Consider the following 16,251-nt stretch of genomic DNA (forward strand, 5'->3'; position numbering starts at 1 on the left):
ACTACTTTGTGACTTAAAAGTTGCACTGACTATTTTTAGGTGAATTAAAATGCACATTATAAATTAGAATTATTTATTGCATTTATACCTCGAACTGTACATTGTGCAGCTATTTTCTCTGCCGCAGGACCTGTGTAAAATCCTTAAGACAAATATTTTTCTTTTGCATACATCACATGCTCTCGATTATCATAACAAAGGCATTATGTTTAATTTGAAAGAGTTCTGTATGCGGATATAGAATTTTGGGATAAAGAAAATTTTAAGGCCAAAGTAATTCGTGTACTAAAATAGGCTGCATTTGGCTCAAGGATTGATATAAACTGTAACGTTGAAACTGATTAGTATTGATTGTAAAAAGCGTATATACTAAAACTAATTACAATGCATTCTACAAAATAATTTAATAACCTTGTAGTGTGGCCATATAGATTTTTTATTTTCTTATTTATTTTATTTTCTGTTTTTTTTTTTTTTTTTTTAAAGACAAATTAACACACCACTGCCACATTTATTAACTACACTGAAATTCCCCATGTGTAACAGTAGCAGACTACAATGTTTATAATAGTTAGTTGTGCAGTTTTGTTGCTGAGTTGTGTAGTTTGTGAGCGGTGGTTACATGTTGGTGTGGTGTGTGTGAGGGATACGTTGTAAGGGGCAGACAGGGGAGTTCAGTGCTGGTTGCGGTTTCCCATAGAGCAGTAAGCTGCCTGCATAAATAAAGAATAATCTGTGGTTTAACTCTTCCTGCACCCATTCAGCTTTTAATGGAGTTTAGGAGCAAGAAAAGAAATGCTCAATCCTTTTTTTTTTCAGAAAAATAAAGGTCTGTTATACTTTTCAGAGATTCTTGAAATTCCCAAACTTTGTATTTCAACTAATTCCTCTTCTTAAAATGTCTTATCTAACATCTAATATTATTTAATTCAATATATTTGAAGACTAGTAATTATGTAGTTTCATTCATTTTAAAATATTGTGTTGTAATGTATTAGAGGTAAGATAGATTGTCGCCTATGTTTTATTGATTTTGGTAAAAAAAAAAAAAAGTGAAACACTGTCCATATGTTACTGAATTGCCTTTAATCCTGGCAGCTTATTTGGCGTAGCGCATTGCACAGTACAACTAACATGTTGCAGTAGAGAAACCCGAATAGGCCTGTAGTGTGTAAGACGCTTGTGAATTGAGCCTGTAGGTGTTACTGCTTACTTGGCAGCAGACTTTTTTTAATGGCACTTACAGAGCTTTGGAGCAGAAGGAATGTCAGGATTGAGCCAAGATGCCATTTTCATTGTCCATCTTGGTTTGATTTTAAGAGGGGCTGGGAATAATTGCTGCTCATTTCGGCTAACAACTTAAGTGACCCCCCCTGCACCACAAAACGTCCCAATGGCAAAGCAGACACATAGCTGGAAATGTAAAACTTTTTTTTTTAAATAATTCATTTCCAGTCTTAGTGTCTTTGCGTATGTGTTTTTTTGCATTTGGAATAGAAAATGTTTTTTGCTATCATTATTTTATTTTTTATTATCATTGACGGTCAATAGATTGTGTTTTTGCATGCTTTGTTAGAGAGGGTCGTGTGGGCTGCTGCAGGGCCATGAGGCAGTACTGCTGCAGGAATGCAGGATTGTTTGATAAGAGAGCTGTACGTGTGAGGGACACATGTCCTGGTGTGCAAGCACACACAGCTCTGATAGTGGAGAGAGAGAGAGAGAGAGAGAGAGAGAGAGAGAGAGAGAGAGAGAGGCAGGGGAAAGCATGAGTGCTGCTCATCTAACTGTCTGTTGTATGTTGGCACGGCGAGAACCAACGTGATAAACAGTGGTATCCTCGTCCTGTGTGCCTGCAACACCTGCAGCACCATACAGGCCAGCGTTGCTGTAAACTCAGCAGAAAATGGTAGATGAACCCTTCTTTCATTGCGGTTTATTTATATTTAAATTTTCTAAATTGCTCAGGTTAAAAAAGAATGGCTTGTGTATTTTGTAAAACACAGTATATAAGACAGTGTTCAGAGTGTATGTAATGCATCTCTGTGCGTTGTGTTTGTAGTTGCTCAGTATGCGTAATTGTTTTAAGGGCTTTTGTGGTTTTGCGATCTGAACGACTGTCAAGTGATTAATTTCATCTCGTTGTCTTGTGCTTTCTAAACAGTCAGTTTTGTTTGTTTTGTTTTCGGAGAGGTAAGTTTTTTTTTTTTTTTTTCGGTTTTGTTTTTGGACCAAATGCTCACTTGGCTGCTTGATCAGGAATCCTATGCCAAAAAGGTCACATCTACTCCTGTTCACTGACTTCCTTGTCATTTTTTTTCTTTCTCCTTTGCTCTTCTCCCAGGACGAGTTCCATCCATTTATCGAGGCACTCCTTCCTCATGTGCGCTCCATCGCCTACACTTGGTTCAACCTGCAGGCCCGCAAGCGCAAGTACTTCAAGAAGCACGAGAAACGCATGTCCAAGGACGAGGAACGCGCCGTAAAAGACGAGCTGCTGAGCGAGAAACCCGAGATCAAGCAGAAGTGGGCATCACGCCTGCTGGCCAAGCTGCGCAAGGACATCCGGCAGGAGTACCGTGAGGACTTTGTGCTCAGCGTGACAGGCAAGAAGCACCCGTGCTGCGTGCTTTCCAACCCTGACCAGAAGGGCAAAATCCGACGCATCGACTGTCTCCGCCAGGCGGATAAAGTGTGGCGCCTGGACCTTGTGATGGTGATCCTGTTCAAAGGCATCCCGCTGGAGAGCACGGACGGAGAGCGCTTAGTCAAATCGCCCCACTGCACCAATCAGGCACTCTGTGTCCAGCCACACCACATCACCGTGTCAGTGAAGGAGCTTGACCTCTTCCTGGCCTACTATGTCCAGGATCAAGGTAAGTGCACTGAAAGAGTGGAAAATGGGCTGGTGGGAGGGAGATGTTACTGTCAATGTTTCAGGCTGTGCGCTTTGCCTCTGAGATACTGAGGCTTGAGTAACTCGGGCCTCTTAAACATAACTTCATTAACTATTTATTGTGATTCTACTCAACATCAAATCATCCAAAAAATCAGTTATATTTTGTTGTTTTGTTGTTTCTCTCCATTACATTTTCCACATATCTATCAAATAGACCCGTTAGTTGCACTGATTATATTGTAATATCAAAGCTTTAAATGTAAGAAGCTAAAGATCTTTGTATGGAATTTGTATTAGTGTACTTTCATGACAGTCACTACACTGTAAAGATTAATGGAAATGCCCTAGAATAAGAAGTTAGTTAGTAGAATAAACGCAACACATTACATTTTAAAAATATTAAATGTTTTATTTTTTTTTTAATGAAAAAATTATTTCAACCTTTGACTTAATTTTTAGGGATTAGTTACTTAATAGCAGAATACAGAAAAAGCATACAGAATATAGAAAAAATATATAAACATATAGAGAGCCTTAAATATTTAAAATAAAGAATATATTGCATTATATATATATGTATATGTATATATATATATATATATATATATATATATATATATATATATATATATATATATATATATATATATATAAAACAGTCCCGATTCCTACTATAAACCTAATTCCTAATTTAACTGGCCTTAAAGGTCTCCCTCTTTCCCTATCAAAAATCCTTAATGCTAATAAAATCTGCCATAATCCAATCATTTATACAAATCTTTCCCTATTATATTAGATGCCAAAATATTGTTTGTGTTTTATTGTAGAATACGTCAGCCTGCATGTGTTTGAATGGTTGTGCGAGAAGGAGGTGGGTTATTGCCAGGCTTAGCGCCTCCATTTTGTACGAACGAAGTGCCAGGCTAAGCAGAAGGCATAGCGGAGGGACAATAATGGTTGCTACTGGCACCAGGGTTGGCATCACCCTCTCTTTTGTGTCTTTGTAGGACGACGTGCATCCGACCGTTGACACTCAGCCGCGGCCTAAATCTCTTATATTGGTTTGAACCGAGAGATTAGAACAGTTTAACACTATTGTGATAAAATTAGTATCTTTATTTTTATTGTACAGTTTTAACAGCATCCAGCATGACACAGGGAAATTCAATACTGTAAATAATCATGAAGTGTTCTTTGAATTTTTTGGTAAAATCTTAGAAAGTTTTCTGATATAAGCCAAAATTGTGAACTTTATTTGAGGGGGAAAACACATTTTTAATGAATATAAAATAACCCTAAAACTCTTTTAATTAATATTTTCTTTCTATAGACTGTTTATTACTTTTTTTATATTTTTTGTAACATGATGGTGAGAGACTGTCAACTATAAACTAAAAGCGGTGAGTGAATAACTATGTCTGTTTAGGGGTTTAATACATTACAGGAGCATGTTTTGCCCTCTGGACCCTGTGCCCATCTCTAAATTATGCCCCCACACTGTAGCAGCATATCCAAGGCGGCCATTTTGTTTGTGTTGTGCTAGGAGAGTGGCATGGAGAGTGCCAGTGATGGAGGAATGGCGGTTGGCATCAAATCCTCTTTGTCTGCTTGCATGCCTTTGATTCGTTAGCTGGCATCTGCAATGCAGTGGGCATAGAGGAAAGTTTTTGACACCAACAGAATGGCCGCCGTCACGATTTCTTTTGTATAATTCAACATGACGCATTTTAAACGAACAATATTACAAAAAAAAGTGCATCTCAAACAGAATTTGATGTTTGTGTTTGTAAATCATTGGCTTAACTGAATGACACTTTTGTAGCATAGCAGCTGTGGATTTTGGTTTTTGTCGTATTGTTTGAAAATAAAACTAGGGACTAAACACATGGCAAGCGGCTTACCGCGTAACATAAACTTGTTACCACAACTAGTTAAGCCTGGCATTATGTGCCACTGTTATGCCCGATGCTTCTGCTAGTAAGTGCACAGCGGTAGTTTTTACATTAGCCTGAGCCACATGGCACAGGAGGAAACACCGGGCATCATGCCCTCGGTTTTTGTGAATCACACTAAGCTAGCTGGACTGTGTTGCAGTACCATGGTGAATGGGCAGTTCAGTGTAGGGGTAAGGAGAATAGCAGGAAGGACTGGTACGCTAGGCGGCAGGCATCATGCCATGTCCAGCCTCTGTGCCTCACTGAGCCCAGTGTAGCCATTGTGGCAGTCTCAGTGCGCAGCATGTGTGTGTTCAGTCTCCTTCCTTCAGAAAATTACTGCCCTTACACCACCAGCTTTATCTGCTCTGAAACATTTAGAAAAAAATCTGTGTGTCAGCATGAATCTGAAAAAAAAAAAAACGAACCAGAAAACAACAGTTTAAAGAAAGTGAAATGGAGTCGAATGTACGTTTCATGATTTTGGCTCAGGTCCATCCTCACAGACATACAACGTATTCATCCAAAACCATTTTCCAGCTTAGCGAAGACCCGCGCAATGCTATTAAAGCATGTGATCATCTTTCAAAAATTTCAACGAGCTGTTCCTTTACTTGTCCTACAAGTCAAGTCAGGACGTGTGAAGCGAGCAACATTTCACACCGACTTCATCTCAAAACTCATAACAACGCTGCATGGAAAAAGGAAGTGCACTAATATTTAGCTTTCGTTTACTGACCACAAAAAAAAATAATAAAGAATGAGAAAAAAAGCACAGAAAATAAACAAAATACAGCACAGAATCAGGGAATTTATATTTGAAAAAATATTGAGCTAATTCTATAAAATAAGATCGACTCATTTTTTTTTCTTTTATCAGATATAAGCAGAACGCAAAATTTGCATTTACTTTACTTGGATACAATTTTTTGCTTTTAATTTTTTAATAAATATTTACAATTTTCTTGCACTGTGCAGTTACAGATATCTATTTTCGTTTTGCTTGAATACATGATTTATAAAATGAGACGTCATAAAAACGTGTTTCATAAACTCAGATCGATGTATGACTTTACTTATATATTTTTTAAACAGTTATTTTAAATACATTTTTCTTTTAGGGCTAATAATTTTGGAAGAATAAATTTCTTTTTTTCTGTGTTGTCAAAGTCTGTAAAATATTTACTGTGCTTCTTTTATATTTTTCTGGAACTGATAAATAATCAGCACTGCACTAAATGACTAATTTCCATAATACAATTTTCATATTCTTCTTTTTTTTTCTTCTTTAAAGCTGCAAGCATTTTCTCGGTGTACTGTCCAGGTGGCAGATTATTTATTATTTGCTTGACCATGTTGTGGATGCCTGTTTTACGAGCAGGCAACTTAGCTTTTGGCCTCTGTGTCAGGACCTCGGCTAAAAGATGCTGTGGGTGTCCTGTGAAGTTAAATCGAGCACAACGGCTCTGTGAAAACACAGAGGAGGCCGGCGCATGTGGGGGCAGACTAGGGGTTTGAAGAGGATTGTGTGGAGGGATTGAGGGTGCACCTAGAGCCTCCCCATGCCTCCCGTGACCTCTACGCGTGTGGGTCAGCAGAGCGATGTCCACCTCCTCGTCTAGAGCCAGATGCTTGTAACACTCCTTTGTACACCTTGTGTGTGTGTGTGTGTGTGTGTGGTGATGGTGGTGTGGAGCATGTATTTAGCTCTTTCAGGGAAGTGTTACAGCTGGCCTAGTTTTCCAGTTGGCTGAGTCTGTGGTAGAGTCAGGTCTACCCACACTGACTTCCAGGTCACCACCTCTGCCAGTGACTAAGTACTTCATCTCCACTCTCCCTCTCCCTCTCTCTCTCTCTCTCTCTCTCTCTCATTTCCACTTGTAGCAGTAGTTTATCTGGGTCTGTTCCAGACCTATAATGCCAATTGTACACCACACTCAGAATCTGGTCCAAAGGGACAGCTGCCCAGATCCACACACAGACACACACACACACACACACACACACTCTCTCTCTCTCTCTCTCTCTCTCTCTCTCTGTCTATCTGTCTGTCTCTCTGTCTGTCTGTCTGTCTCTCTCTCTTTCTCTCTCTCTCTCTCTCTCTCTCTCTCTCTCTCTCACACACACACACACACACCACCCCAATCCACAGAAGCAGAGACGGTTTGGACTTTGGAGCACCGACAGCGGCTTGTGTCGAAAACCGTTACGAGCGCACGAGCATAAGGGACGCCTTCGACTCAGTGGCATTTGTTTTTGTTTAGCTATTTATTTGTTTGTTAGCTAATTGTTTCCAGTGAGCCGTTGTGGCTGTGGTGGTTGTAAGGCTATCTGTTTCGGAGCGAGAGACAGAGAGAAAGCGTGTGGTCGATCCATTTGTAGGCCTGCAGCTACTGACTTGGTCCTAAAACCAATACAGATGGCTCCTTACTTCTCTCCCACTCTGTGTGTCCCACCACTGAGTTTGGAGCAAAAAACGCACGACTTGGTTTCAGTTGTGGAAATGAAAGGCAATAGCTTCTGTTTGATGTTTTAGTACACTGGTGTACCGCCACATTAAACATAAAGGGAGAAAGGGAGGGGGGATTTGCTGCTACAACTTCAGTCCAAATGGTAATCTCAGCAGCCCGCAGGTCTTGTGTGTGCACTTTTTTTTTGAGGTTTCACGATTTAAAAAAAAAAAAAAAACTTGTTTCAGCAAAAACATACATTTCTTGCTTTGCTCCAGATTTGCTGGAGTCTCACTCTCTGAAAGGGATTGCTATGAAAAGAGAGCTTTGCTATAAACCTGAGCTTTGTTCGTTTTTTTTTTGAGTTAGTGCTTGTCTGAGCACGAGAGAAAAAATGCTATAGCAACACAATACGTCTTAACTTTATCTCAAGGGCAAAAAAAAGAAAAAAAAAGAAAACGTGCCGATGCCTGAGCGTATTGACAGTTCACTCAATTAGGTCAGCAATTTAGTCATTTCTGGTCCTTTTCGCTAATTTTAGAATTAGAACGAAGCAAAAGCTGCAGAAGACACAAGCAAGTTCGGATATGTTAGTAGAGCGGGTGTAGTATTGCAAACTTGGCAAGGTAGATTTTGAAATCTGTTGCATACAGAATTTCAGTTCGATCGCTTTTCTGATCCAACTTCTGATCCAGCACCATCCCAGACTGGAATAAGTGCTGCTGAGAAGCTGAAGGTCATTTGGGGAAGATTTGTGTTTGTGCTGAGCAGGCAGTAAGGCCTTTGCCTCGAACAGGGCTGGAGAGCTGATTAGTATTCTGCGCAGCCTGCTGTGACTACCTCACGTAAAGCCATAACCTATCGAACACATTCCCTTAGTCTAATCCATTTAGAGCTCCTTCCAGCTCTCTGGCCTTCTTTATTGATTTCCCTCCCCTCCATGTATATCCCCCTCTTCTCTCTTCTCCCTCCTTGGCTGGCTGACTTTCTGCTTCGCTGTTGCTTCAATTCAGTGGTATACTGTTACTCCACACACTGCCACAGAGAACTGTTCATTCCTTCGCTTCTCTTCTCTTCTCTTCTCTTGTCTGTCTGGTGTGTCTTGTTTTTTTTTTCTTTTTTTCTTTTTCCTTCCTGCTTACTGTAGCTTCTACACTCTGTAGAAGTGTGTCTGCTTAAATTGTATGCTTTGTATGAATTTTCCGCATGCCTTTTGCCTATAGTACACTTTAACCTTAACCCTAGTTCTGGGTACTTGTCTTTTGTGTTCTGTTTTTTGTCTCTGTTTTCACTCAGCACCACTCCCCATGGTCAGTATGCAGAGCTGGATGTTGTAAGTAGGTTTCATGATGGCGTGTGTGTGTGTGTGTGTGTGTGTGTTGTATCATTTTGCAGTTCTCTGTGTTGTACTTCAACTGTAAGATCTCTATAACCCCCAGTCCTTTTTCACTCAGCACTCTCCATGGCAACACTACCATTACTTATACATGGCATTTTAAGACTTGGGTGTATGTACATGTGCTGTTGAGAGACAGAAATTTATTTTGGAATGATTCATCAAAGGAGCTTCGAGCTCTTAATCACTGTTGACCCTCAGTCTGTGCCAGAATTAGCGAGAATGGGAAAATATGTCTGAAAATGTACTTGTATTGCAGGGGTCACATAGAAGCATCTCTACTTTGCCTCTTCACTTTTTTTTCCATGAGCTTATCTTGTATTTTCAGCATTCGCTTTCCTGGAGTCCCACGTCATCTGTGCAGAACCCGAAACGCTCTGCTGCTCTCCAGGGCCCTGTTGAGCAAAGAGCATCACCAGAGCCCCTCTCTCCTTCCCTTGCCTCCCACGCCTCCCTCAGAGGAAGACTGATGGGTTCATCGTCCTTTTCTATAGCTCACTGTACGGGGTGTCTGGGTCTTGTCCCACCAGCACCACCACAACAACTTTTACTGTCACCAGCTGCCTTGACACAGCTTTCCTCTCTTCCAGACATCCTTATCACACACTTATAATCGTGGCCACAGAGACGAAAGAGTTCAGCGAGAGAAGGGAGACGAGCTACCAGAAAGGGGGTTCCCAGAAATTATAAAGACTTTGGAGTTGGAGAAAGCAAAAAACTGACGGAGAGTGAGTGTGAGAGAGATATATCAAATGCAGGTAGACTCAGACAGAGAGACAGAGAGAAAAGGTCTGAATTCCTCCATTGTGGGATGACTGGTGTCTTGCACGTCTCCACGCCAACAGGCATTCTTCACGAGGGGGACAGCGAATGAATGGCTGCCAGCGAGGGCCAGAGACAATCGAGGAGGTTGCTAAGGGAGACTGTGACTTTTCCCCCCTCCGCCCATAGCAAAAGTCTTTTCATGGCAGACAGGCCTCAGAGTGATGGCCGCCTCCTCTTTTGTCTGGTCTGGTACAGTACCTCCCACTGCTGAGACAGACGGCTCAGAGTTAAACGCACAGATGAAGGGAGGGCAGCCGTGACTGGGACGGCCCTAAGTCTGTCTGAAGGGGGCCAAGTAATGCAAAGCTATAAAACACAGAGTTATAGCTGACCAAGAGACTGGCACTTTATGTGGCGAGCATTTGTTTAATACGTGGCCAGGGATGCCCAGTTCTTTTTTAAACCTTTACTGTATTGTTCTAAATCTGGCTGTATTCCTGATGACATGAAAATATCGTCTTGTACAGTTACAATACCTCATTTGTGTGATCCTTAAACAACTTGGTAGTGAATGGAAAGGAAGTGTAATGGAGCTTCTTCCAGAACAACGTCCAAGAGGATATAGGAAATAGTCATATTTCACTCAAGAACTTTGTTGTATTGGTCATTATGAAAATACTTTAGGTCTTTGGGAATGGTTTCTCACTTGGGTTGCAGCTCAATAGCTGACCCATGTCTCCTGTTGATGTCCTGCAAGATGAACACAAAACCCAACCTTCTGTAATCTCAAGGATGACAGATTTAAAAGTCTTTCCCCTGTGATAATCACATCCTGTTTTCATTTTGCAAAGACAGATTTTCCCCAAATCTGGGAAAACAGGGAAAAGAAAGAGTATGTGAGAAAAGAAACGGAAGGGAACAGAAACTGTAATACCTTGGACTACAGTGTTGGCTAGCAGTCGAGTATGCTTCCTTGTCTCCTGACTATCCAATACTTAGTTAACCCATTACAGAACCTCCTGACTGTCTATGCTTCAATTTGAACTCTTTAAGAAGCCAACAAATTTTATTTACACCTATTTTTGTTGTGCCCATGTTCAGTATTGAAAGCCTTTATCATGTCCCCCTCCACAGTGGTGGTTAATGGCTTATACGAAAGGAAGTACTTCTGTGTTTACTGAGCCTACAAGAGGCAATATATTCATATAAAAGTTTCACCAAAAAAGTTTATTTTCACATAAGTGTTCAAAGTAAATGTGATTTCAAACCATTTTCTGCCTCTCTAGGTTTTATGCTTCTTGAGAAGTCTATAGCTCTTATTCTGGTGATAGAGCACCTTCTGAGTGGTCGGTGTGTTAAACACAGGGCAGTGAGGAATGAGCGCTCGATTGGCTGTGATTAAAGCCAGCTCTCTGGTAACAGCTCTCTGTAACGGAGCTGCTAATGAAAGCTGGCCTTGGCGGCTGCGCAGGGCCCTTGTTACGAGTGCCCACGCTGAAAGGATATACATGTTGTTTCCAGATTACTGGAATTCTTCTCAAATTGGCCTGCCTTTCTACTTGGCATAGGAATCTAACTTCTATATCCCCCTCCATTCTTCCCTCCATGTGCCTCTGTGTCTTTTAACAGAGCCTAAACCCGCCCATATGCACAACCACACCCACACAAAAACACACGCACTCGCTTTGCTTCCCGAAGCCTGCATTTAGACAAAATCAGACATGCACTCTGGGTAACCACAGCATCTGTCTGTAGTGTGAGTGTATTTTTGAGGCTACACATTTAAATTCGCGTCCCTTAATCCATGGAAGATTGTAATTAGGATGGTTACATGTGCACAGACCCGAAACCTGCAATTACATTATGCGTCTCTCCCAAAATAATAACCTAACAACATGGAATAATTAAAGTTGCATTTCTAGGGAAAGCGGTGATACCTCTATGTGAATGCTGGTTAAGTGATTAAAGCCTATCCTTCTTTTTGTGTCCATATTGGCGAGGCAATGTAATCAGTATTTTACAGCTAAAACCCTGATTAGTAGGTTTGGTTAACTCTGGGTGTTGGGATGGAAGCTGGGATCATCTGTAAAGGATGAATTGGGCTTTGCAGCAGGTTGGAAATGGAAATGGATGTCCACTTTCTCTCTGAGCACCCTTAACCTCATTCCTCCTCGATCACAACACACCTCAAACTTGACCTGCTACACGGGACTTCCTAGAATTCATCAATATATCCTAACGAGTCTGCATGATTGTGTAGATTGTAGCGTTAGTGCAGTGCTCCAGAACAATGTCACCTTAATGTCGAAACAGACGGTGAACCTTTGATCCCGGGTGAAGAGGGATTAGAGGAAAGTTCACCATTGTTTTACTAAACAGAGTCTGTGTAGAGTTACCCTTTCCCTTATATTCACTATCATGTACTCTCTTGCTAAACCTTAAACCCAAAACGTGTGTGTGTGTGTGCGTGTGTGTGTGAACGCTCCTGGGAGAGCTGGAGAAAGGCTAGCTGCTGTGAACAAGATTGCCTTTTTTAAGGATAGAGGTGTGAAATCTAGAAACACTCAACTATTGTGTGTAGTGAGAAAGGAGACGTTCGCAGATAGCTTTATCGAAAGAAAACTGAGAAAAATAGAAGTCTAGACTGAAGTCTAGACTAGTCTAGAGGGACTCGTACTGTGTTCTTCCTCTATAGCAGATAGCTGAAAAGCCATAGATTGGGATCAGGCCCCTTGACTAAAAGCCGCCTGACAGATTAGCCTTTATCACTAACCTTAGAGCGCTGTCACATTTTAATGCACTTAGGCCTAATTGGAAGAGATGTGGCCTGAAAATGCTGATTGTGGCTCAAGTTAAGGTCAAGACAGCGTTATCTGTCTGGCGAGTCTCAGATATTCACTTAGACAGAGAGGGAAATTCATTGCAGATTACTTGCTAGGCTGTTACGTTGTGTGTGCTAGCATTAGAGCCATGACTTAGTGTGTTAAAATGTATTAAAAAGGTTTTTTTCAAATATCATATTATATATTTTAAATAAAATAATTTTTCGTAACTATTGTAAATATGTTTTATATTTTTTTCTTTATCAAGAAAGAGCCAAAAAAAAAAAAACCTGAATGAATGCCTATGCAGACCTAAATGGATGACTTTGATTTGTTCAACGGATGATAATAAATGCATGCAGGCTGGTGTACATGGTTGTCCAGTCATCTGAAAAAAAAAAAAAATAGTACCACGTTTGAAATATTTCAGATGTGTGTCTAATGTGGAACTGTAACCCACACGGTTTCACGGTGCAAGAGCATGCAACTATATGTTACAGATTCTTGAAACGTGCAAGCGCTAGTTCCAAAGACAGGTTTAAAGTTGTGTGCAAGTTTAGAGGAAAAGAAAATACATGATATTTAAAGGTGGATTCTTTAGCAAACAAAAAAAAACCCAGTAACTAATCTGTTCTTTGCATTATAATTTTGTTATACAATATAAAGATCACTTATATTCCGATAAAAACATTTTTATAATTGATCAAGTATTAAAAAAAAAAAAAAAACTCAGTTTATTTTAAAAATGCTGCCTTGTTGCAAAATAGTATTTTCAGACCGCGCGTGCAAGTTGCCACAGAGTAGCACATGTTTGTTTAGAAAATTTGCCATGTGAACTTGTCTGTCCTTGATTAAACAGCGTGTGCACAGCGGCCTTTAGCCTTACAGCCCTAAAACACTGAACAAATGAAACACAGAGAGTGCTTGGTGTTTGGGGATGAGGGGATTGAGGGTAGGAAGAGGAATCAGAGCAGTTTGTTTTTATTAAAACATCTTCATCTGCTTATGCTAAAGTATCTGGCAGTGTGAAAGCAGGAGCTTGACGCTGGAGAGGCTCAAACCAGGCTCACCATGTGTGTCTTGTTAAGGGCAGTTATGACAAATGGCAGCAGCTGTACAAACTAATCTCTCTGTTCTTTCACACATGGCGCCCAATTAACAATGGGCCACTGTCGGACTGTAATCCACAACCAGCCAACCTGCTCCTACTCCCGCTGGCCGAGCAAGAGAGAGGCAAAGTTTTACAGCAAATACAGTATAAATATGTGTGTGTGTGTGTGTGTGCACACCCAGAAACACATTGCAGTGGCTGGCTAGGATGTATGTGTAGAGGGAAGTGGCCTGTCAGGGGCTACATTCCCACTGGGTTTGTAATGATGAAGTGCATGTTGCAGTGGTCACTGTCAGCTGGACTCCACTCAAATGAATACACACTCTTCATGAGACTAATGGCCTCCCATTTCTTGGGCCGTATGCTTCACTTATCTATGCCTCAACTCCATTACTTCACGCAGATTTGCATAACGTGGCTGGAAAAAAAATGGGGGTAAATATATATGCCCAGAGAAGCCAGAGAAAATCAAGAATAAAACACTGGGACAAGTCCATTAGAAGGAGCAGGATATGGCTTGCAATTTGGACGATTCTCCTTAAGCCTAGTACAATCATCACTGCATACGAGAGAGTGAAGATTTAATAAAGCGTATGTGGTAAAGAAAAGTGGTGTTGTGTGCCAGGCATGAGGTGGCAGGGGAAGTGCCAGCAAGCATGAATGAATGGAAGCTTCTGAATGGGAAAAAAAGCTAGGATTTGTTTCCATTGCATCCAAGAATGATTAAGCTTAGCCCCTCTGGCTGTGAATCTCAGCTCGTGGACAAAGCCACAGAGTTCCTGCCCAGAACATCAGAGTGAGAGAGAGAGAGAGAGAGAGAGAGAGAGAGAGAAAGAACAGCACAAGACTTGGAAAGAATCTGAGGTAGTCCTAACCAACACTGGCAAGAGTAATGATTACTCGGTCAATTTACAACACAGTCACACACACTAGGCAAGATTAGTCCATTACCTACTGTATGAGTGTTTTTTAAAGACTAGAAACACTTTCTCAGCAGAGAACCTCTTTTAATACCAAAAGCAATATATAATGCCATATGTTTTTGTTTTGGCTCTTATTTAACCACCTTCTAGTTTTTGTGATATTTTGGTTTACAGATGTACATTCTGGAATAAAAAACCCACTTGGATCAGGTGATACACTATCAGTGAGATCCTATGACAGGGAAGAGAATAGAGGACCTGTATTATAACCACTGTATTTTTTTTCCCCTTTTAATAAGGATTAATCAAATGATGAAATAAAATCTGTCTAGAAGGAGGGAAGTAGGGGTAAGAGGATCTGCCGTGCCCTTAAGAAAGTTTAGGTAACGTGAGGACCACTTGGCATGCCTCATAGCCTCTTTTCACTCATTTTTTTTCTATTACCTTTCTTTTGGTATACTTAAAAAAAGATACAGTGTTTTCTATGCACATCCATTTTGTTTATGTGGGTGAAGTTTTGCCAGAGAAGGAAAAGGATTTTTTTTTAGAGTTTTGTGGTTTCAGATAGAGCGCTAGTTGTGTGGTTTGGCTGGTGGTTGCTAAGGCTGGCACTTAAAGGAAGTCACAGGTCCTGGATCAGCTATTGCTGTAGAGTGCACACACACACACACACACACACACATACAGTAAGAGATCCTCTCCACCTGCATAATCACATGGGCCAGCGGCAATCATGCTGCAACTTTGCTCGTCTGGCATCTACCAAGCAGATCAGATCACTGTTAGCATACGTGCCTATGTGCAGCTTTCATGATTAATAAAAGAAGGGGTCATGTCAACACATAAACCACTGGAGAGAATTTTACTGCTATTTTATTGGTATTCTTTTCTATGTTACATTATAGAAAAAAAGTAGTGTTAGTTTATATACACCAATCAGCCATAACATTAAAACCACCTGCCTAATATTGTGTAGGTCCAAATGCAGCTCTGACACATCGAGGTATGGACTCCACAAGACCTCTGAACATGTACTGTGGTATCTGGTGCCAAGACTTTAGCAACAGGTCCTTTAAGTCCTGTAAGTAGTAAGGAGCAGCCTCCATGGATCAGATTGTTTGTCCGGCACATCCCACAGATTCTCAATCAGAATTTGGAGGTCAACACCTTGATGTTCCTTAAACCATTCCTAAACATTGACCCTTGTCAAAGTCACTCAGATCCCTACACTTGTCCATGTTTTTTGCTTCCAGCACATCAACTTTGAGAGCTGATTGTTCACTTGCTGTCTAATATATCCCACTCAGTATTATTGTATTAGTTCTAGCAAACTGTTTGCACAGCTAATGCTCTCTAATGCTCTCTACAGTTGACTCATAAATTAATTTATAAACTGTTTAAACTTGCTTGCACATGTAAATAGCGTCAAATGTAATCAATAATTTAGTAGCATAATCTCTTATACAGAACTGTAGATGTTAACTGAACGTCCTCTTATATCAGGAACATGTTCTCACCATTTAGCTGTCATGCAACTTCAGACAGTGTCCTATACCCCCACTGAAAAAAAAAAAAGGCTTTAAAACCTTTAAGAATGGTCTAGTGTTTGTGAACGCACTCCCGAGGGACCCACGCCTCCAGTGTCTGTGTCTTCATTGCTGCTCTTGGTCAGGCCGCAGTGCTACTATGCACTGAAAGGACATCGCCGTCACCTGCCAGACTGCAGGAATGTTAATGCCATGGCCTTGATAATTGGATTTTACACACACCGCCTGTGAGGAACACATACTCACACACACACACACACACACACACACACGCACACACACACACACACACGGCTGCAGATGGACACTTAGGCTTGCTATTGTTTGGTTCCTGGCTCAAAGACCTCAATAGAACCTGACTGTGTTTGTATAAGGCAGTATGTCTTCATAAAGAGTGTTTATAGTGC

At 40.8% G+C, this 16,251-nt stretch overlaps 1 protein-coding gene across 7 annotated transcripts in view; it reads left to right on the plus strand.

Moving 5' to 3' along the window:
• The window catches only part of LOC131355833 (nuclear factor 1 B-type-like), a 90,527-nt gene that overhangs the window by 16,097 nt on the left and 58,179 nt on the right, over nt 1–16,251 (plus strand). For all 7 annotated transcript variants that reach the window (XM_058394351.1, XM_058394352.1, XM_058394356.1 and 4 more), the window contains exon 2: nt 2,342–2,873. In XM_058394351.1, the coding sequence (XP_058250334.1) occupies nt 2,342–2,873 (532 nt within the window). The remainder of the gene's footprint in view (nt 1–2,341; nt 2,874–16,251) is intronic.

The sequence above is a fragment of the Hemibagrus wyckioides genome, linkage group LG07 (genome assembly GCF_019097595.1).
Source record: "Hemibagrus wyckioides isolate EC202008001 linkage group LG07, SWU_Hwy_1.0, whole genome shotgun sequence".
Taxonomy (NCBI): Eukaryota; Metazoa; Chordata; class Actinopteri; order Siluriformes; family Bagridae; genus Hemibagrus; species Hemibagrus wyckioides.